This window comes from Gymnogyps californianus, chromosome 23, assembly GCF_018139145.2.
Source record: "Gymnogyps californianus isolate 813 chromosome 23, ASM1813914v2, whole genome shotgun sequence".
Classification (NCBI taxonomy): Eukaryota; Metazoa; Chordata; class Aves; order Accipitriformes; family Cathartidae; genus Gymnogyps; species Gymnogyps californianus.
The window spans coordinates 4,767,598-4,790,797 of record NC_059493.1 but is presented as its reverse complement, the minus strand read 5'-3'; the positions used below and the strand labels follow the sequence as shown (position 1 = coordinate 4,790,797).

The following is a 23,200-nucleotide window of genomic DNA, read 5'->3' as shown; positions in this document are numbered from 1 at the left end:
TGTCTCCTTCAGGGGGGTGACGATCTGCAAAGAGCACAACAGCATGCATCGTTGACACGGCAAACTTCACTCTCCCCTTCAGAGTAAGCCAGAAGCTGATGTAAATGAACTTTAATTCGCAATCCAGGAGCTCAAGTGACAACTGCTCCACAGCTTGGAGAAGCTTTGATTGACACTTCAGACCTTGAAGATGGGTAGTGGCAGGTATCTCAAATGACATTGTTGAGCAGACACGGCAGCAGCCTCCACCTTGTCAAGTTTCTAAGCCAGTTGTAAGGCAGAATCAGGACTAACACAAGGTAATTAAAAGCATCAGTGATTTCCTCTTGGGAGAAACCTAAATTTAAGACCCTTTGGAATATTTATGTTACTTAAATATTGAATCTTCCCAAAAAGGCAGAAATGATTTTAACCTGCAATTCCAATATTTCTTATCACGTAATCCTGGAAAGTAGGATAAATAGCCTCTGTTTTGTGTAGTCTCACTTCTGCACGCCAAGAAAAATGCAAAAGGAGTTAAATTTGACTTGAAATTGGTGGCTATTGACTGTGCTACAATGGTAAAAACTTAGGGAGAAAGGTAGATTTTGTAATATGTTTCTGGATCCTTCTCATTGTTCCTGGTGCTGCACTTCTAAGACATTCTTAAAAACTCTTTTTGCCAGCAAAGCCAGGCAAATGTTGCCTGTAGGACCTTCTGAGAACTGATCTCATCACTCTCTCTACCTGAAAAGGGAGTGAAGTACAACAGCCTCGCGTGAACATTATCAGCCACTCACCATGGCTTTCCTCCCTGGAAACTCCTCTGACTGCTCCAACTGCACCCACTCTGTGGGGCCTGTGAACATTTCAAAGGCCATTTTACTAGGTGTTATTCTAGGGGGGCTGATAGTTTTTGGGGTTTTGGGTAATATTCTGGTTATCCTCTCTGTAGCCTGCCACAGACATCTTCAGAGTGTTACCCACTATTATATAATTAACCTGGCTGTAGCTGACCTCCTCTTGACTTCCACTGTCCTGCCCTTCTCAGCTACTATGGAGATTTTGGGCTACTGGGCCTTCGGGAGAATCTTCTGCAACATCTGGGCAGCTGTTGACGTCCTTTGCTGCACTGCTTCCATTATGAGCCTCTGTATCATCTCGATAGACAGATACATCGGGGTGAGCTACCCACTGCGATACCCAAGTATAGTGACAGAGAAGAGAGGCCTCCTGGCGTTACTGTGCGTTTGGGCATTGTCTCTGGTAATATCGATTGGACCTCTTTTTGGCTGGAAGGAACCGGCACCAGAAGATGAGACCATCTGTCAAATCACCGAGGAGCCTGGCTACGTGCTGTTCTCTGCTCTAGGCTCCTTCTACCTCCCCCTGACTATTATCTTGGTGATGTATTGCCGAGTGTACGTAGTGGCCAAAAGGGAAAACAAAGGTCTGACTTCTGGTCTGAAGACAGAGAGATCTCGTTCCGAAGAAGTGACCCTACGGATCCATCGTAAAAATGCTCCTGAAGCGAGCGGATCAACATCCAACCCCAAGAGCAAGCATCATTTCTCAGTGCGTCTCCTCAAGTTCTCCAGGCAAAAGAAAGCTGCCAAGACCCTGGGAATAGTTGTGGGATGCTTCGTTCTCTGCTGGCTTCCATTTTTTGTAGTAATGCCTCTTGGTAAGTAAAGCAAAACCCTCTACCTTTTACAGCACCTTCCTTGGAGGCAGGGCTAGGGTTGCGCCTGTGTACAATAAAGCTGATCAGAAAAGCTCTGAGGGAATAATTTTCTATTGCAAAGCTGTCAAAATGAAAACATTCTCCATCACAAAGCAGTGAAAATAAAAAAGGAAAGTCTCAAATGAAACAAAACATCTCTGGTGATGAGAAGCATAAAATTCTGAAAACAATGGAAAGGATTTAGTACTCTTTCATATAGAAAATACTCTTTCAGAACTAGGACTGCTATTTCTGACCAACTCTGCTGTAGGAATAATATCTTTAGATGTGTGTGTGTTTATATCTAAGTTTGCAGCCAGTTCTTCAGGTGATACAAGTATGTAAAAGGTCAAGATATAAATGCATTCAGGGTCAAAGTGGCTGTTCACAGACTTGGGGCCAGATCTCCTGGAGTGCTCAGCACCTAGTACTTCCCATTGTAAGGGAAAAAAAAAAAATCAGCTTCCTATCAGGAAATTCACACTATTAGATACCATACTCCAAAGGAAATGAATGTATTTTTTAATTTAACGTATGCCAGTCAGAAGACAGCAGTGAGGATCCTTCAAACTAATTTTATATTTCTCTGGCTTGCATCTATTGTGGAAACCCACTGAGCCCACTGGCCAAACACTGGCTTCAACCATCACGCTGAATATGAATATTTATTCACCAGTTGTAATTCTAAAGGGGAGGAAAGTCAGGGATTTGTTCTGCTTTGCTATCACTGAAATATAAAGTAGTAATTAGAATTTTAATTAAGCCTTGCTCAGTCACCTTTGATGTGATTTCAGGATTTAAAAGCAGAATACTAATTTCATACCTATAGCTGAGTGTGATGTATGTGGCATATCACACTGAAGTTTGTTCTGCAACAACTGTACTAAATATTAGGTTTTGAAACATGGAACCTTAAATCTGTGACTTGCTCAATTTCAGTAGCTTTTCTTATGGAAAGGGATTATGCTGCACAGGAAAAATAAAGTAAGATTGTGTTTAAGTTTTAGCTATTAACAGAACAATGTGTACAATTAAGAAAAAGAAAAACCAGGCTTACCTAAACATGAAAAGAAAGATTTGGGGATTTTCTTTTTAGGTTTTTTTTTTGAACCTTATAAAAAGCTGTTCTTTTTCAATTAACCTCTACTGGATTTACCAAGATTACCAGGTTGCTCTACAAAAACCTGTCGCTAATATTGCCATGTGAAAAAACCCAAAATATAGAATCTTTTCTGTTGGTCAATGCTGGGAAGTGCTGGAGTAAGAGATGTAGATGTTTCATAAGGAGGAGCCCTGAAAGGCCTGGCTCGTGCTGTCCAGGATGTCAGCATGTTGGAATGCTGGTTGCAAGATGTCTGAAACATACCCAAAAAGGGTTTGTGAGAACACATCAAACACGCTTCTCATCTGCAAACGTGGTTGCCCGCACAGAGCTGTTGTTAATTAATTTGCTTTGGATTTAAGAAATTTTCTGGACTCAAGAGTGGCTTTGCATCTTTCTTTGATCCCTTCTAAGGAAACTTTCTTGAGGTTAGTTTCCCTGTCTTTGTGGGGTTACTATGTTATTTTTTAAAGCCTATTGTAAGTCTTTCAAAACCTATTTGCTACTTTTGTTTAAAGACAAAACACTATTAAACAGACAAGTGGCACAAAAAAAACATGTCTTCAGAAAAAACGAGGAACCACATCTTGAGGCAGGCTGTCCCACCCGGAGCCAGAGCCTCACCCGGAGATGATTGCATGTGGCACTCTACACCTACACCATGCAGAACACTTTCCAAAAGACAGTAACCACTTTCAGATCTGTTCTGCAGACAGGTGAAGGTGGGCATAGGGAGGCAAAGTGATCCGCTCAGGATCACGCAGCAGATTAGTGGCAGAGGTCAGGCTTTTCAGATGTGCCGAATACTCCGTAGCTGAAACCATTGGCAGCTGTGGAGTTCACAACACAGCCAGCTGGGCAACAAGAACCTTGTTGTGCAGAAGACTAGCTCTGCAGCTTTGTGACCATGGGACAGAGCTGTAAACGGTCCCATCAGCCAGGCCGCCCTCAATGAAGGTTGCCCGTGAGACAGACGTTCTTAAACTCGGCTACACAAACCACTTCAGACAACTGGCGGGTGCTTACCACTCTATGCAGCAGAAGTTCCCAAAACATAAGTTTCTATTACTGTGATCTACAGCATCCTCAAGATCCCCACATCTATTAACATCAACTCTACCAGCCAAGAACCACTTTAAAACAAGAAACACCAGGGTTGTTAAAGTGCATAACAAATGGGGGTAGAAACTTTGGAGGTGTAGGTATGGGAAGGGCAAGAGTGATAGAAGGATATCAAGAAGGGGTAAAGGCATGATATCCATATCGGCAGACGCTGCTGAAAGTAACTGGAGAAACAACTTGAGTATCCCTGCCATAAGACAATATCTTAATTGAAATTGGTGTGTAAAGGTGCCAGTTGCAATCTGTGTAAGTCATGTCTGTCTTACCTTCTTGGATGAAGTTTCATTCCGGACAAAGGGTCCGTGCAAAGGCTTTCAGTCCAGTAGTCCAATACACCTTCTTCTCACTTGGCTTTGATGTTTGTGGAGTAAGCCAGGGAATGATAATCCTGTTGCATGAAAATAAGTGAGGTTAAGATTTGTTTTTTCTCTGCATGCTGGAATGTAAACCCACCCTTCACAAAACTTCTGTAACATAAAAGAGTGTCAAAACAGCTGATTTCCCTTGGAAGAAGTCAGGTTTTCATTTCTGCATGCACTTTCTCTCCCTCTTTAGAGCTGACCAGTGGATCTGCTCCTAGCCTCAAAGTTTTCCTGTAAAAGCTTTGAACTCAACATGTCTTCACAAACTATTTTAAAAAAAACTGTTGTCCCAACTAGATCTGCAGTCTTTGTATTCCCCTAGTTAAATCTCGGTTCCTCTCTAGACACGTAGCTTTCCTAGTGCAATGAGAGGTCCTTTTCCATGATTGTTTAGGGAAGGCTTAGACTGACTGACGTGCAGGGTAAGAGGTAGCAATAGGCACCTAAATAGGAGTAATCGAAGAGGCAGCAAGAACCGTGAGGGCCTTTGCCTACACCCATTATCCTCTATACAAGACACCTATTAGTGAGCTCAAATTCTGGCTTTGCTCGACAGCACTGGAAGTTTGATGGTGTAAAGTGCTTTTTTATTCTGCAAACCTTCCTTTGAATTGCTATTATCCAAAAAAAGCTGTAAACCCATTGCTAAATTAACTTTATTGGAGGAATTCTTCACAGACGCTTCCTATAAATGTCATTGCCTAAGAGCAATCATGTCCAACACTTTAGCCCTAATATTAGGTTGTAAAGACTGCAGTCCACGTACATCTCCAGCTGTCTACAATTGCTTCCCAAACAGAAGATTTTCAGATAAGTCCACTGATCTTTCCTCATTCTACACTAGGCATCCACTTTTCTATAAGGATAAGTATACAAGGATATATTAAACCGAAGGAAATGTTAATCTTCTGAATATATTGCTTGCCTGTTTAGGAGCTCTAAATACTTTCACTGGCTGCCACTTGTTTAGTATACGCTTATGTTTGTGCCAAGCAGACTACAAGAGCATCCTACCTCATCCAGGCAGTCTATTATTCAGCCCTTCAGAGAAGATAGCTGGAAAGCATGTTTCCCTGTCCCCTTTAAGGCTATTGCTCTCACATATCATCTTCTACACCTGTTGCATCATTTTCTTAATCTCTTATTCTTTTCTGCAACACTTAATCACCATATTCCCAACTGCTAGCCACTTAGGAGTGACCTGAGCTTCCCCGTCTAACACCCCCTCATGTTAATTTACACGGCAAGAATAGCTTGAAAAGCTTTTTAGTGGTGACCTTCACACTTTGGTTACCCTGTCCTTGGCTCCTTTCTCAAAACGTAACTGCACTAAAGCACCCCATTCAAATAGCTAGGAGGAGTACAAGCCAGGTGTCACGAACAGGGGATTATGCCCCATGCACTCCTTTACATGAACAAGAATACACTGCTTTCCTGAAGGGAATTAAGATCTATGATCTAGCCAGGAGGACTAGCAGGTGATAGAGCTGCATTTTTGTTTTCTGCATTAGTCAAAACCTTCTTATCACCAAGTTTCTTTTTTCCAAGTGAGCTATAAAGTGAAACCTTGCTTCTCTTCCCAAAGTTCTAGAAGATCTTCTCTGGCATGTTGCCAAAGTTCTTTAAGATCCTCAGGCAAAAAAAAAAAAGCCCTAAAGTAAGCAACACTGCTTTTCAAATTGGAGCAACTGCATTTTCTTAGGCACCAGCAAGCAGGGACTACTTGAAGCTGAACTAGAAACCTGAGAACAAGCTCCTGGAGAGACCTGAACATCAAGGAGCAGCAAGAGCAGGGCAGCTCCAGGAGGGAGTACAACCCAGGAACAGAGGGTGACAACAGCACAGGCAACAGCCATGCCCTCCCCAAAAGCATGCACTCACTGTACCTGAACAGGAGCAGTCAGAGGTGGCATCTATGGTAGGTTCAGCTAACAGTCCAGTAATCACCAGACAAACACAAAATAACAAAACAGAGCCAGAAAAGAACAAGCACAAGCTTGTTTACCTCACTCAGAGAGGGTTAAGCCGACCTTACATGCAGCTGCTAGGCCGAGGGTTTGTGGGTAGAGGCCGCAGATGAGGCTCATCTAGGCAATTAAGGCCTGTTGGGCCCTGGCACTCTGCACTAACAGCCTGCCGCACAGCGTGTTTCTTCCATCTCTGTTTTTTGTTTTCCTCTTGCAATTGCTAGAGAAGGCTATAGACAGGTGTAGAAAGAAATACTCAGAGCTAGAAGAGCCCAGAAATTCAGTGCATGCCTGTAGTGGTGTAACCTCGTCCTCAACATCACCTTGGAAAGTGGTGCCAGCTGCCAGAGCAGACCTTTTCCTGTAGCTGGAAGACACTTGTGGGTTGCTTTGGGAATTTTTCAGATGGTTTATTTTCAACAACATAGATGACAGCGCTTGGAGGTTGTTTTGAGGTGAAACATGCACAGAACTCACGGAAAAAAGAAAAAGAACTGGGATATTATGAAAATGGTCCTAAGTTGGGATTGATGGTTTATCTTAACAAACCCTCAGAAGCAAACAAACTCACAGAGCTTTGTTTGTTGTCCGCTTTCTGTGGCAAGCTAGCTTAAATCTGTCTGGTTGTAGATGTTGTGTTCAGAAGCAGAAAGAAGAAAAAAGGGAAAGTCTGAGCCAGGATGTCACAGGGGAAAAAAAATCCAGACTAGTAAACTGGGCAAGGGAGAGGAAGGCTTTTAGCATTTGTCAATCATTCTCATGATGAAGAGAGCAGAAAAGAGGATACGCTGGAGGGTATTTATATTTGTTGTAGAGTAGTAAATTAGTCTTGTGAGCTGACACAAACGCTGTCAAGGGAATCCTCTAATCCTGTCTACATGCCTGTCTGCAGCTGGTTTCTAATTACTATTTTGTGGTTGTTTTTTTAAATGGAGTCAAAGAGAATGACTCTCTGCTTTCACTAGAGGTAAACCAGAAAAATAAAATGCGTTTTTCTATCTCTACCATTGATGCAATGTCTCAGGAGGTCACAAGGTGAGGAGCAGGAACATGCAGCAATGTCTGGAGGTCGGTGGATTTATCCCTGTGTTTTCCTGTGAGGTTTGCATTTATTGTATATATCATCACTTGTTATCTGTTTTAATAAGGTGGCTGATTTAACTATGGCACCTTGCTTGGGCTCCAGAGGCATGAGTTCACACCCAGTCCACTCAGCTGTACATGGGAAACTTATTTTTAGAAGTCAAAGGTGGCCAGACATGACAGAAAAGCTGCAGTTGTTTGTCTGTTATCGGATACAGAAATACATTTACCTTAACCACGCTGCTAAGGCATGATTGACCTGTTCTCCTCTATGTTGCAATGCTGGGACAACACAAAGCTTCCATTTTATCTGTCAGGGTACAGTATTTCCCAAAGGCTGTGCTTCAAGGACCCATCTGATTTTTGGTACCAGTGAAAAACATATCAGGTATAGCTTTATGGCCTCTTGCTCTTTTCAAGATCATCTGAGTCTCGATTCAATGTGTTCTCCTGCCAGAACATCTCCAGATGAACTCCCACGGTTTCTGGATAAGCCATCCTGCGTCCTGCTCACTTACTGTCAAAGTAACTGGGCTTCGGACCATGTTCTTTTGTCATCGTGAACCAGAATACAACAGAGTCGGGTCAGGGAAAGTAAAGCCAGGGTCTCTGCTTCACCCATATCTTATCACAGCAGGAGTTCAAATACCTGCTACTGTCTTGAAGTTTATACCCTGCAATTCACTCTCTTCCCTACCTACCGGCTCCTTCAGACAGCGGTGTTTTAATCAGCAAAATCTGGGAACACCATTTCAGAGTAACACACAGGCTTCAACTGGTGTGAGATTCTGAGAGCAGTTTAAATATGTTTCTTAGGGTCTTTTTGGGGCATAAAAAGGCATCCATCCCCCATAGTTTAAGCAGCAGTATAATGGGAACTGCCACGGTGTGAGATTCAGCAGTGAGCTGGGATCCCTCAGTAACAGGTTAACTGTAGGAGCTGAACAGAAAGTCACCGATTTCCTGCAGAATCGAGACAATTTTGATCGATGATGCTGAAGCAATGGGTAGTATTGTCTTATCCTGTGAAGGCAGTGTTAAAGAGAAGGTGTTTACCTGATGGGAGGGTAAATAAGTTTGCTGATGAGGAAAATAAGGAAGAGAAAGCAAAAGTTTTCCTGGGAAGCAGAACTGTGTAGAATTGCACCAGTCTTCCAGGGAATCACTATCCTGGCATTTCCCCATACAGAATGTAAATAGCTTAACTCCTTTTCGTGAATCACCTCTTTTCTTCTTTAGAATTGGACAGATGGTCTCACAGCAGTAAATATAAGCACGGGATCCTCCTGTCCTTCCTACCCCTTTACTTGGAGGGCAGAGAGTAAGGCAAGCAGCCCATGCACTCCCTCGACATCGTCATGGCTGGGTTGTCCAGATATCTAGAGAAACAAGGATCTGAGTCCCCTTTCTTTTCGTGGTTCAGCTGATAATAATATAATAAAATAAAATGAATAAAAGCTGTGACAACCTAACCCTCAACATAGTTTTCATATCAGAAAATGCTGAACTCCAGCCATGGAGGAAATATGCAGAGCTAGATTCCCCACATTAGTATTTCAGTGTGTTCCCTCAGCAACAAAAAGAAAAAAAGAAATAAAGGGGAAAAAAAACCAGAATAAAGCCCCAGCTCGTTCTCTGGAGCACAGGTCAGGGAGAAGAAGGGTGTTTACACTCCTTGAGTCGTGGAGCACAAGTGTGTGTGTGTCAGCCATTGAATGGGGAGAAAATAAGCCATGAAGATAAACAGCCAAGATATTTCCTTGGCAAGTTGGGGGGTTTTTTGCTAATCACAAGGGGCATTTTTCATAAACACAGACTGGAAAGGCTTTGTTGGTCTAGGTTGATAGCTCAGCTACACCGAAGCCAATGGCAAAGATCCTGCTGACATCCCTGTGGCCAACATTTCTCTACCATTATCGAGTCCTGAAACGTTGTGTCCCACTGACTCATAACACAGCAAAGCAGCGGAAGGAATTGGCGATATTAATAGCCCTTTACACTGAAAACAAGAGAGAGAAAGTGGAGTCAGTTGTGCTATGTTTCGTGATTCACTTCTATGGCTCTCCTGCATGCACTACCTGTCAGAGAAGGTTTGTCCTTGTCTTCAAAACGTTCCTGCTTTGTGTAGTCACCACTTGCAAGTCCCTGGAGTAAATGAACCAGGAATGTAATTTTTCACTCGCTCTCAAATGTCATGGAGCAATTTAGGATTTGTCGGTGATTGAAAGGCGATGAGTGATTCTCCCACCCCACCCAGCAAATGTCAGGATTTGTCTTCAATTTGGATACATAAGGGAGAGATACTCAGCTTCTGCTGAAGAAGATAATTCCTGTATTGCTAACCCCAAGGATTCCAAAATCACGACTGACAACCGCATAGTGACAAACTCGTGAGACAGGCTGAGATAGACTCATCTTTTCAAACTATTCTCTGAACCACGCGCTTGGTTTTTTTTTCAATTTTTAAAGGAAAGCTAAGATTTTGTTGTAAGTGCATGACTCCGAGAGTGAGGGCTTTGGGACAAATATCAAATATCTTAAAAATGTGAGCAACGAGATCCAGAATCATTCCACTGCAGTAACAGCATGGGAGCTGGAATTTCAACGACAATGAAACTGATTTGTAAAACAATGTGATTATTTGGGTTTACATGGGTAACAAAACCTCAGTTTACCTTCCCATGGTTTTTTATCGGCTTTCTAAATCTGCAACTGCCCACAGTGAATCTGGAAATAGTTGCTTGCTGAGATGTTTGCTCTTTGCCAGAAATATCATCCATCGTAAGTGGGTACAATATGAAACAGAGCATAAATTAGGTCTGAAAAAATCCAAATAATCAGAGCACCGTTCCCAGACTGACCCATTCTTGTTGCCTGTCCTTGCCACCTCTCACCTGTGTCCCAGCACCCGCACCCTCCTGATGCCCCAGAGATCTGAATTCAGGCCCTTGTGAAGAAAAACAAACTCTCACTCCTCCTTCTACATCTGTTTATTATGGGTCAGGGATATCTAGGCACAAAGTCACTCTTATTTTCTCCCTGAATCAGCCGCAATATTCCAGGCCCTGGGACAGGCACAGCTGTAAACGTGCAAGACTTGCCAGATGCAGGCTTTTACCCTTCCTCAAGTCTATGAGCCGTCATTCTGCATTTGTTGCATTAATTTGATTGTACAAAACCCAGAAGTGTTTCCTACTGTTCAAGGGTTCTTTGATCCCATTTTTTGTTCCCACAGAAAATACTTTCCATAAGGGAGCAGCAGGGTGAGACGTGCTGGGAGAGCATGTATGTACAGAGCGCAGCTGTTGCATGGCTGCAGCGATACATGTATATATAAATATACTTTCCAGAGGGTGGTTTGTGTTTTGACCCAAGATGCAGTATAGAATGCCAGTCTTATGGAATAAAGTTCAGTGCTAACATTGAGCTTGGGAACACAAGATATAACACATTTATCAATGTTTGTAGAGCAGACTGCCTCATGAGAGATCTAGGGTGCCCCGATACAGAGTTAATCTGCGTGGGGACATCAGTGCTGCTCTGTGCTTCATCCTCTGGGTCTTTAGGGCAATTGCTCTGGAATAGCTGCTGCCCTCTAGCTTGACTCCTTAAGGGCAGATCCCAGGACCTGAGTTTTAAGCTTTGCCTCCCTGTAAACCAGACCACTATCCCTGTTTCCAGTTTGCTGTGAGCACAGAGGCGTATTTCCTACACGTCAGAGGCAAGAGATGCTAGGATTTTTGTTTGACTTCTGTGCAAGGTTTAAAATGGGTACTTCTCCTCATTGCCTGGGACGCTTTAAGCCCTGATAACAGCACACTAACAAATACTGTTTGGGTCTCTGCTCACAAGGTGCACAGGCACTGCTGTTGTCTCCTGAGTGGAGTCTGCAGCTGCTGACTTCTAGGTACTGCAGGCAGCTACTCATTGCAAGCTCTGAATACACGGGCATGACTGCTTTGCAGGTTATTGCTGGTCTCTCATCGCACATGGGTACAGCCCTGATCTCACCCATGTGCCAATGTAGCCATACACCCTTGCCTGCCTTCTCCTGTGCTCTGACTCAATCGCCAGATTTGTGCCATACAACATAAAAAGGGAAAAAAGTAGCAAACCTAAACAGAGATGCAAGATTTAGTAGCAGAGACGGATTTTAACACCACTGTGGGTCCACAGGTCACAAAAATGTATGGGATCTTATTCCTTTGGTGCTGAGGGAGACAATACAGAGTAAACAACACAAGTTTCTGTAGTCTGGCAGCTTCTAAATCCCTCTTTGTTGTCCATCAGTGAAACGATGCACGACATCAGTACTGGTTTTTAAACAACCTATAATCAAGCAGTTCTATAACTTCTGACAAATGACAAAGTCAAATTACATCTTTGTGACTGAATTGGCACTTACTCACCAGGAGGTACATGGAAAACTTATCTCTCAGATCTGAAGAAACTTCGAGTTGACAAACAGGAAAATAAATGATGAGGGAAGAAAATGCAATCCTGACATTTTCAGGGGTGAGTGATGAAATACTTAATGGCAAAGAATCTCAGGAGGCTAATAGTACATTTTATTTTATTTAATTTTCATATAACAAGCAATTGAATTGTGCTACTGACACTTGAGAGTCCCCAGCCTTTCGAAAACAAAGCAGGAATTCAAGCATCATTTAGTCAATCTACAATTCTAAGGCATTAAAAGATCAGTTGATGTTTTCTTTACTGTCCTTCCAGCACAGACTGCAGGGAGACAATGGAAGATGAAGCCTCTAAACTGTAATCAGTTTTGCCACTATTTACCATTTTATTCCTGACAGTGTACCGGAGAAGATATTAAGGCCTGTGAATAGGGTAGAGAATTAGTTTTAAGAAAGAAAACTTTTCACTTCTCAACTGCTGCTCACTATCCAGCTCTATTAGAGGATACCTGGATGGCAGCACTTTATTAATCTATGATTACACCTAGCCTAGAGTGAGAGAGTTGGAAAAGCTTACTCTGGAGAGTTAGATGCTATAATAATTCTGTTTTTTCAGTCCTGGCTGCTAGTAGGCAAGTGTCCACACCTGAGCTGACACTAATTGGCAGCCGCCAAGTGGTCAAGGATTGAGTGGTCATGGACTCTGAACTGCTTGCCCCAGTTCCACCTGGTTTCTCTGTACTGCCTCGCTGCTACGTAGGAATCAGACAGTCTTACACTGTATATCTTAAAGAAGGGAGAATTCACCACTCTGCTTCGTTGTTTAATCTCATGGTTGATTATGGTCATTGTTTATAAAAAAAACCCAAAACACAAAGCCGATGTTTATTTCTACTTTAAACTCATCTGACTTGAGCTGCCAGCCACTGCCCGTTTCCATGTTTCAGCACACTGAACAAAACACTTCATCATCGGGCTCAGCAGCACTGTTTGAAAATGACTCCCACTTGCTACCAGATACATTGACCACTGATATTAATCATGACAGCAACATCACTGAATATGCAAGGCCTGGAAGAAAAGAACACATTCTTAGCATTCTGTGGGGAGGAACACGATTCCCCAAGGACTTGGAGAATATGATATTTTTCCCCTTTTGCCAGATACTCAGGTAGCCAACAAAAAAGATTAGGGAAAGTTTCTGAACTACAGAGGTAACTAGGTGTCTGCAATAGAAGAGCATTGCTTTCTGTGGCCCTTTGAATAGCACATCACACTTCTATAGAGGCACTAAGCAAATGCTGACATGTCAATAGTTCCTCACAGCAGTTGTGCAACATACAGAAGGATTTTGCTCATTAGACAGAGAAGATGCAGGAGGTGAAATATTTTTTGCACCCTACACAATAATTCAGTGGCTCAAGGTTTAGACATGCTGATTTATGTCGCTCTGGAAGTGGAATAAGCTGTCGGCATAAGTAAGAAGAGGGTCCAAATTATTTCTACTTTGATTTTACATCTAGCTCTGTTACATATTGGGTCCATTGACTATCAATTCCAGCCTCAGCCCTTTCAAGATGCTACTGACAATATTTCTTCCTATTGACATTTGTACTGTTTCATTCACGTGACAACACACAGTTACAATGAAGCCTGGAGATAGAGCTTTAGCTGGTCTAAACTTATGAAACATCACTGGCTGGCACAACCAAATGCACAGCAGAGCAAAGCTGCTGTCCTAAAGCCCAAGTTGTATCCACCACTGGAAAGAAAGCGTTAAAGACAGCGTGTGATGGGGTCTACAGATAGCAAAGTTTATATGCTGTCAAAGCTACTTCGTTTCCTTTTCACTGTGTGTTGTTCCAACAAGTCTCTACACTGATGAACCAAAAAAGGTTACATTAATAAATTAGCATGCAGATCCCCACCCCAAAAAAAGAGCAAGAGACAGACTCTGACACTGGCTATTTTCTATTTTTAACAGACTTTGGCAAGGCACTAGCATTCCATTTAGAGTGAGCCAGCAAGTTGCAGCAAACAGGAATTGTTATTGTTTACTCATTTTTACACTCAGCCTCACACAGCTGATTCCCTAAACCGAGATTTGTTTCACCTTTTGTCTTAACACAAAATGGGAAAGCAGTAGATATGCTGCAATTAAATGAGGAAATAAAGGAAAAATTGAGCATGATTTGGGCATTTAGAAGCCTTTCGTTATTTTTCATCTGCCAATGACTTCAGCCAGAAAGTTCTTTGAGAACGTTATTTAGTTGTTTTTCACTAAAGGAGAGCAGCATTAATTTGCTGAGAAAAATTCTAGGTCGTGGATATGCCTGCTCGCTCATGCTTAACTGCAAAACAGCGTTTGCTTTCTTTAGCACAACATTTTTGGTCTTAAAAACTGGTTGATGGTGAAACTGCTCTACCTAGCTAGCTTGGAGCTACGCAGAAGCAATCACGGAGGCAGCGAGACTCGTGCTTGATGCCCAGGTTGTAACTGGGGTTGGAATCAATCAGAGGTTCAGCGGCTCCGAGACAAAGAGCGAGCTCCTGTGGCACGTTCTCCACTGCCTTTGGGTATTCTGACTCAGTCTCACTTCTCTGCTGCTCCACCATACACCAGATGACCTGGGTCTTAGGGGACCTCTCCCAAGTCAGAGATAACTGGAAGGCTTCTCACCCTGCCGCATCTCCAATTTCTTCCCTGACAGCAGCGTGGCCTCCGGGCCCATGAGCTCCACTCAGAGGGTAGGAGCTGGTGCCACGGCAAGAAGACATTGCTTCGCATTTCACAGCAGAGACTGTGTTCGGCAGAATGAGCAAGTCATTAATCACACTGCACTCTTTGTGTGTCTGGTTCAGGCAATCCTTTGATACATTCTCACACAGGCAAAAAGACCCTGAGAATTCCTCTCTGGCTTTTGCCGCTTGAAAGCGTTTGCTGCACTTGCTGTAGCTTTGTTTGACAAAGACGGGAAGAAAAAGATTCAAACCGAAGTTCAGCAGCTCTCAGAATTAAATTAGAACACCCTCTGATTGCATTATTAGCTTTTGCTAAGTCAGGGGAGGCCCAATGAACAGATCGATCCCTGTAAAGCTTAGGAGCTGCTTACAGATGTAGTTGAACTGCAGAGGATGACAAATGTATCGATGCCTAAATCTTCCACAGTATTTCTTTCAACATGCACATGCTTACAATTTTTCCGGGGGAAAGCAGAAAGACAAACATTTGTCAGTGCTAAAAGTTCTTTTATTATAAACCTGCTTATAAAGTCCAAAACAAGCCAATTATGTTTTCTGGGAAATTATTTTTCTTCCTGTGCCTAAACTACTTACTGACACTGGTACGATAGAACCACTTTTTTTTTCCCCTTTCTTTTAAAGGAGGCAAGAAACAGCCTTTCCCCTTGACAACATACGGCAAATATTTTTTTCTTTCTCTGGTTCTACATTCATTTTGCAAAATTGGTCTTAGAAGTGCTTTTATTACTTACTCCCACCCCAGCATCACACAGAGTTTAGTTTTCTGGTTCATTCACTTTCAGATAATATTGTTTTTATTTCTAGGCAAAGAGAAGTACCAAATAAGAGAATTACAGGATCTTGTTACAATGGATGCTTTCCAGTGTCATTCAAGAAAAGCAACAAATTTCTAAACAATTCTCCATAAGCAGCAGTGTTGACTCTGTGATATCTTAAATATGTCTCTGTAGCTTTATAATAACATCTCCTCATGAGTACATCTCTTAAGAATTTACTGACATCCTATTCAAATCATTTAAAGTTAAAAACTTGCTTATACAGGCAGTAAGGAGCTCAAGTTGTAGTTAAACAAAATACCAAAGGTTTGGCATTAGGAAAAATGTTCCCAAGATTTTAAATCAGCAGATAATTCATAATTAAATCCTATGTCATCACATATCATAATCTATTTTAAAAAATGATGTTAGTAATGCTATTTAATTTTCAATTTGCGTGGTCACTTGTAGTTGACTGTTGTTGTGCCAAGACAGTGAGGCCTAATGAATGCACAGTTTATGGCTCTGTCACTGATATGCTGAATAAGCTCTGTCAAAAGATTTCAAATTTTTTGAATGTTATCCAGCCTTCTATAGAATAAAAAGTCCCATAGCACTTTCCTTACTAAGGAGCCATCTAAGTTCTTGCTCTTTGAATCGTCTCTGGGAGGTAACCTTGCAAGTATATGTCAGTATATATATATCATGGCTGGGCATGAGACCTTCTCCAGTGTTCACTGATGTAAGAAGGAACCTTTCCTTTAACTTCTCTGAATTTTAGATGCATTCTATGAGACACAAAAATGTGGACAGTTAGATTTTCTAAAGGTTTCAAGGGAAAATGAGTACCCAATACTTTATCATTTTTAAGACTTCTAGCTGGAATGCAGTCTACTCAGTAACCCTACTTTTCACTTACTCTGACTTCTGAAAAGGTGCGATTTTCTTGCCGTTTGAAACCCCTTTTGATAACCTCCTAGATATGACTGTTATTTGGCTAACTAATCTTGAATTAGAAGTCCCGGAGGAAGCAATTTTCCTCTATCACTTGATATCGGTCCTCTTGCTTGCCTCTCTGGCTGTAACTGGGAATACAACGCTTGTATAATAAAGTAGATGTCTTGAATTGATTTCTGATAGAACATCCATGTGATTGTATGACACCATATATTCTGAAAGACTTGTTCCTGCAGGAATTGGTCTTCGCGTCATAAATTTTCCATGACAGAACAGAATCTTATTTATTTTTTCCAGTGTTTAAGTTTCTTTGGTTACCTGCAATTTTTCACTGCCTCTGCCTTAACACTCTGTGTATTTTCCATTTTAGGTTCTTTCTTTCCTGCAATCAAACCCCCGGACACACTTTTTAAAATAACATTTTGGCTTGGATATTTAAACAGCTGCATCAACCCCATAATCTACCCGTGCTCAAGTCAAGAGTTTAAGAAAGCATTCCAAAACGTCCTGAGAGCTCAGTGCCTCCCAAGGAAGCAAGCAGCAAAGAAGCAATCCCCAAGTTTCAACCTCAACCATCCCGCTAGCCAAAGCATGGAGAGTGGCAAAGGTGTGGTCCGTATCCCTGTCGGCTCGGGAGAAACCTTCTATAAGATTTCCAAGTCGGATGGGGTCTGCGAATGGAAGATATTCTCCGCTGTGCAAAGCATGCCTGCAAAAAATGCAGTTTCCAAAGACTGTACTGCAGCCAAAGTGAAAAGTAAAGGTTTCCTCCAGGAATGCTGCTGTGCAGGCACTTCAGGGAACCTTGTCCATGAAAATTGTAAAGTGCCAACCATTAAAATACACACCATCTCCCTCAGTGAAAACGGGGAGGACGTCTAAAGGACTGAATGTGCCTAGCACCGTAGGCTGGCAAACTCGTGGCTCTGCTAATGGAATGTTACTCTTTTTATTGGGAAGTAGAAGTAGATGCTACAACAGTTGAAAGGATCCAGGTGAAACAAATAGCATACTGTAAAACAGGGCCAAATCTTTTGAGGAGTGATGTGTCTGAGTGCTGGCAGCCTGAACGAAGCCCCTTAAAGACAGCGAATGGCTTCAGTGGATGGTGAGCACCCTACGGTCTTCCGAGAGACTGGCCTCTGCAAGCCATTTGCCTGAAATTTAAAGGCTTTATTTTTCACTGTATTCCCCTGTTTCAAAGTTCCTACTGCTCTGATTTAAGTGAAATGAGGAGAAAGAGCAAACTACAAAGACCCCATGCTGATTTCAGCACGGATACTTTCAGACAGCTCCACATTTAGAGCCACTTTGTGATTCTGCCCTGCCCCAAAAAAGCTAAACCTTGATCCAGCAGCCAGGAGAGCTGAGGTTGGGAGGCTCAGGACTTGGGACAGTGTTTACAGATCTCTGCTTACTTTTCGTTAAGGGACTGTGGACAAGAATGTTTTCCTACCATGTCTTGCCTCTTTTGTTCTTGTCCAGGTCCTGGCTTGGTGAGGTCCTGCACGCCTTGTTGAAGAGCACAGGCAGCTCTTTGGATTTGCATCTTCAGCTGGGCAGCCTCATTGGTCCTCATTCCTGGGCTGCACCAGATGGGGAATTGGTCTTCTGTGATGCCCACAAGGCTGCTTGTCCTCAACCTGTCTGGAAAAGCAGTCACTTCAGCTCACAGGGCATAGCAAAATCACTCTCTTGGCTCCTGCCCTGCTTGGAGTCGCTCGAAGTTTCCCTTTGTGCTGTGGATTTCAGTAAACTCCATTGCCAAGGGAAACTTGATCCAAGTGGCTGCACTCCACCTAGCTTCAGAGGTCAACCAGAACTGTTCTTTTTTGTACAACAAATCTCCCAAATCTCCCAACAAAACCAAATGACAATTTGCATGCATCCTAGGTTTGTTTGGAAGGTCTCTGCACTTTGATGAGGGTCTAATAAAGTTCAAAAGTAGGTAAGTCATCATCAAAGAAGGCTCAAAGAGATCACTTTCACTCATCCATTTGTTTTCCTTGTTCTGAGTCCAGCAGGGACCTGCTTAAAGACTCAATAACTCCTTGCTCAGGTGCTTGCTAGTCAGGTCAGTGCCACAGTCACGGGAAAAGCTGCAGACATTTTGCTGTCTCCCTGCCCAGTGTTATGCTACATTCCTTTCCTGACTCCTTCAATACTGAGTGCTCTAAGCTTTCTATGAGATCCTGGGTACCCTGCAGTCAGGAACTTTACCCTCGTTCTGAGCAGTGGGAGTTTAGCACATTAAATGACTTAAGGACTACATCCCCATGAGAAAGGGCCATCCTTTGGGAATTTGGGAGAAAAGCATTTGGAAGCATGTTATTTTTTAATATAGCTAATCCAAATAAATAAATAAATGAGCTGTTCAGCATCTGGAAGAAATAGTGGGAGGAATTCTCTGTACAATATTAGAAATAAGCAGCTCTTGACATAACTCCTCCTGAGCCTGCCAAGTAAGAACGCAGCTTCTTGAAACAACACATAAGCCTTTACTCATGTCTCAATGTCAGCTTCCGTGCTGAATATCTGCTGGCTTGAAAAGGGAAAGGGCTTAACATAAGGTTAGCTTTTACAGGATAGGGCCTTGAAAGGACGCCTTGATATTATTGATGAGCAATCATTGTTTATTCATCTCTCATTCAGTATTAAGTCCCCAGTGTCAAGAGAATTTCAGTCTTCTGTGTCTTTTATTTATGCATGAATGAGATTTCTTTCCTCCTGCAAACACATATTTGCAGCTAGAACATTATCGGACAATTTGCAAGAGTAAAATCTGATCCTTGGAGTTCTTGCAATACTGTTGCTTTGCGCAGTCCTGGAAACAGAAAGCAACCTCAGAATGTAAATGCAGTTCACATCTATACATGGCCAGGATGCTAATCAAGCACTGCCACTGTAAATAAATGTTGAGCTCAAAGTGAAGGAAGAGAGCAGATGGACCTAAGCCTGTGTTTTGTGTAGACAATTCACAGAGGCAGAACAAGCCAGCTAATTTTCCCCCTACATTTGGCCTTGTTCTCAGGGCATGAAAATTATTGCGTAATATCAGTATGCCTAGGAAACCTATTGCAAAGTGCCCATTTACAGATCTTGCCAATCTTGCAGGATTAAAAGTAAAATCTGTAAAAGTAAGAATCATGTCTTTGGGCAGATTCACTAGTATTTACTCAGACAACACCAGCCTGATGGAGCTATGTCAGAAAACAAGAAAGGCATAAAAGACCTGGTAAAATTGGCATCTGTTTTCTGGTGTAATAACCAAGAACACTTCAGGTCCCGTGTGTGCCAGTAAATTTTCCTTGCAGCACTTGCTGGCTCAGATATACATCTTATAGGTGTTTTCAGGTGCTAGTATGTCACGTCAAGCAGAGGGCTTGCTTCTCCCAGCCTTCAAACAAACGGGGATAGGGAAAATGAAGATAACAGTTCTCAACTCAGCCTGCAGTGGTCCTGAAGACATTGAGAAGACACTTGAATTTGGAAGCACAGTGTTTTTCAGACCATTAAGCTTTTGTTGTGTTTGGTAGGCCAGTGAATGGCACTGTCTACCTCTTCTTACACAGGGAAAATGAAATATCTAGTTTAGCTGATTAGCTGAAGCAAATAGTTATTTGTTCTTCCACATGAATGCTGCATAAGAAAGATACAGAATGTCCTAAACAGGTTAAAATTAGAGAAGAATTCAAATCAAATCCCTGGACCCAAACCCTTATTTATTTCCAAAAGCATGCACTCATGGACAGCAAATATATCCCATTTTATTTGGGATTTATCCCACTTTTTTAGTTTAAATAAGAAACCCACCCCACCCCTTAAAGCTTTTCTTAGGGTTTTTCAATAAAGTCTAGAATTTGAAACTAGAAGTGTTGAAATACCATGAAAAAAATATTCTCATGGTACTTCAAGCCAAGACCAGAAGCAGAAAAGCTGGAAATCTCATAAGAAAGTCACATGAGACTCGTGGCCGAGGTTTTCAGTCTCACGGGGTTCACATACGTGGGACGCTTATTTGAACAAAACCTGAACTCTGCAACATTTTGAAAAACACCCATTAAATGGAGCAAAACTAGCAAGATATAAAATCTTCACTGCACACACTTGCTGCCCAACCCTATCTGTATACTTATTTTATGACTTGAACCAATAAGGTCATTTGTGCCATCTCGCCTTTGGAGCTGGGAGATTTACACGGGGTCTCTCCAGCAATTTTAGATTTGTTGAGGTTTCATGGTGTCAGGCGAGGGGCTGTTGTGGAGCTACACATAGGCTGACACAAATGGATTAGTCATTTAATTCCAGAGCAATTCTGAAGTAGCAATATAATCTGAATCTGTAAGACGAGGGTAAATAAGTCACCATGCAGGTGGCAATGTCTGGATAGACAGGCAAGGATTGTCACCTTTGTGGCACAGCACTCCCGCTTGTGAGAGGCGGAGGTTAGAATGATGAAGACTTGGTCTCATCTTCATCCTTTTTTTCTGTCATCAGACAGATGCTAAAGGATCTCTCTCTGTCCAGTGACTCTGAAAAGCACTCAGACCTCAGCATCAGGCGAGCCTGGTCCCAGCCACACCTCTGCTGCTGTCACATTTGCCAGCAAAAACAAATACATAATTTGTTTGGCTCGCTCAGAGAATTTCTGCATGAAAACTGCCCGTTCCCTTGCTGCAAGCAGGGTCATAGGCACTTGTCATCTTGATGGACATTTGGACTGACAAGTCTCAAAAACCATAGAAGGAGCTCTAGGAAGAAAAAAAAAAGAAGGAAAAAAAAAAGGAGTGCTGATTTAAGCAGCCCATATTTTTCTGTTATTTAAAGTGAACTTGGGACTGGTAAAAGAGCTGCAGGCACAGAGGCTGAATGTATCTGTCTATCTAAAAAGCACTAGCAGAACAAGAGATGTCCCAGTGGCTTGCCATCTGTCATCATCACATGTAAAATGTTTTACTGATCAGGACTCTGTCATGTGAAATACCGTAAGAGCACAGAGCAGAGAGCAGAAGGTGGTCAGACGGGAGGTAAGAACAGAGTGGAGTGCCATGATTTTCCCCTCAAAGCCACATCCAGTGGACCACACCGACCTGTCAATTGATGTGTCCTGACTGAAATCTTTGAGGGACACATATGACATCCCACTATCTTGTCTGTTGAGAAAGACAGCCAAGATTTCCATCTTGAGTGGAGCAGGTAGTCTCTGCTGCAACGAGTGGAGAGCTAGAGCATCATAGAGATGACTTTCAATTTACACAGGTTGAGGCTAAGCAGATCATCAATCTCACTTCCTCATAGGGCAGGGAAAGTTCGGTATTCCAGTTTCCACAGGTAATGTTCATTCAGATTTACTGTCTTATGTTTTTGAGGCTTCATGTACTCTGTAAGATTATTCAAATCCCAAATACTTAGGATCTGCCCACTATCCAAATAAATGTCTCCTCCTTTTTTTTTTTTAATTTTGCTCTGCCAAGTCCAAGGATAAATTATGTATCGTGTAAAAGAATATTCTCCTTTGCCAGGCTTTAATGTCTTGAAAGTCCATGGCATTGAAAAGAGGAAAGATTAAGCTAGGAATATTTCTTGCTTTTCTACTCATCAGAGTCAGCAAATAGATTTCACAAAGGTTCTTCAGTCTTACTTGCAAGATTTCCCTGCCTGACTTTTTCAATTTTCTGAAAGGTAACAGTTACAGTCTGGAGTATCATGTACCAATTGAAGTCAGTTAAAAAAGAGCTTATTGCTTTACTGAAGTGGAAGTTGCTTAGTCCTAGGTATGCCTGTTGGCCTCATGTTAACTAACACTCATGTTTGAATGGGTTTTTATTAGGACTCCATTTTAAGATAAAGCTACTGAGGCACAGAGTGACTCAGGGATTCGCTCAAGGAAGATTGCAGCTGTCCTATGTTGAATCCATGCTTGGTAATTAACTCTGTATCCTACTTAGAGATATCTTTATCCTCTTTCCTGTCTTAATATTGTTTGGATAAGCAAGGCAATGCTGAAAACCAACTCAATAGGACAGGCTGTTGACACCAATTATTTCTGGATGATTGCTTCCGACAACAGAGCCAAAGAGAAAAGCCAGTTGGTCTTCAAGATGTTGCACTAAACTCAAGGCATATTTGGGACCTGCACCACGCAGTGTCATCGTTTGCCAGAAGGAAAAGGTATCTAATAGCTCACGAGAGAGCTGTTGTAATGAGGCAGCTTTGTGTATCTGCTCTCTATCTGCTTGCTGCATTCCTCATACCTGCTTCCAGTCACCCTTCCGCCCAGAGCCTTTAAGTCTCACTAGCACATCAGCCTCTAAGTTGTTTCCCAAGAAGCCCAAGAGTCAACTAGCACTTTCTATGAATGAAGCTATCCAATATTTATTCTGTTTCTTGCATAATTATAATGAGACTCACAGGGAGGACGTTAGACTGTCTGGCCAGACTAATCCTGTATTTTCCTATCAATGCACATAGGTAAACTAAACCTTCTCCATCTGTAAAAGGGAGCTAATCCATAAGCATAATCAACTGCTTTTTGAAGGTATCCCCAAGGAGATTATTTAATATATGACAGTATTATGAAAATCCAAGGCGCTACGGAGATAGCTTGTGGTGCATTAAAATAGAGATCTTCCACCCAGCTTGATAAATGTAATTGAATCACTTATTTCCTGGGAAGAGATTAAGCATTTGTATTAGGGATTCGAGTAAAATGTCATGCCTTCTACACAGAGCATGCTGCATATTTCTCATACTGACAGAGAAGGAGAAAAATAGCAAGCATGAGCTAAGGGGAAATGAATTGCTAAGGAGGAGAGCTATGTATTGCAAGCAACTATCACATAAGAAATAACGCATCTTTTAGTTCCACAACACTCTCAAAGATCTAGTTAATGCAGATTAGTGTCTGTTATACTGAGCTCAAGCCCAGGCTGAGAAATACCCTCTCCTTTATCACCATGATAACATTAAGAT

The 23,200-nt window shown here is 42.2% G+C and overlaps 1 protein-coding gene and 1 long non-coding RNA gene across 2 annotated transcripts in view; one reads left to right on the top strand and one right to left on the bottom strand.

Annotated features, from left to right (window-relative positions):
- The window catches only part of LOC127025309 (uncharacterized), a 47,305-nt gene extending 41,070 nt beyond the window's left edge, over positions 1-6,235 (bottom strand). The window contains exons 1-2 of the long non-coding RNA XR_007767650.1: positions 6,175-6,235; positions 4,193-4,314 (exon numbers count right to left, since the gene is read on the bottom strand). This is a non-coding gene — a long non-coding RNA (uncharacterized LOC127025309). The remainder of the gene's footprint in view (positions 1-4,192; positions 4,315-6,174) is intronic.
- On the top strand, positions 781-17,110 carry ADRA1A (adrenoceptor alpha 1A). The gene is made up of 2 exons (XM_050910220.1): positions 781-1,663; positions 16,599-17,110. Exons 1-2 carry the CDS (start codon positions 781-783, stop codon positions 17,108-17,110), a joined length of 1,395 nt encoding a protein of 464 aa, XP_050766177.1.
- The last annotated feature ends 6,090 nt before the right edge of the window (positions 17,111-23,200 follow it).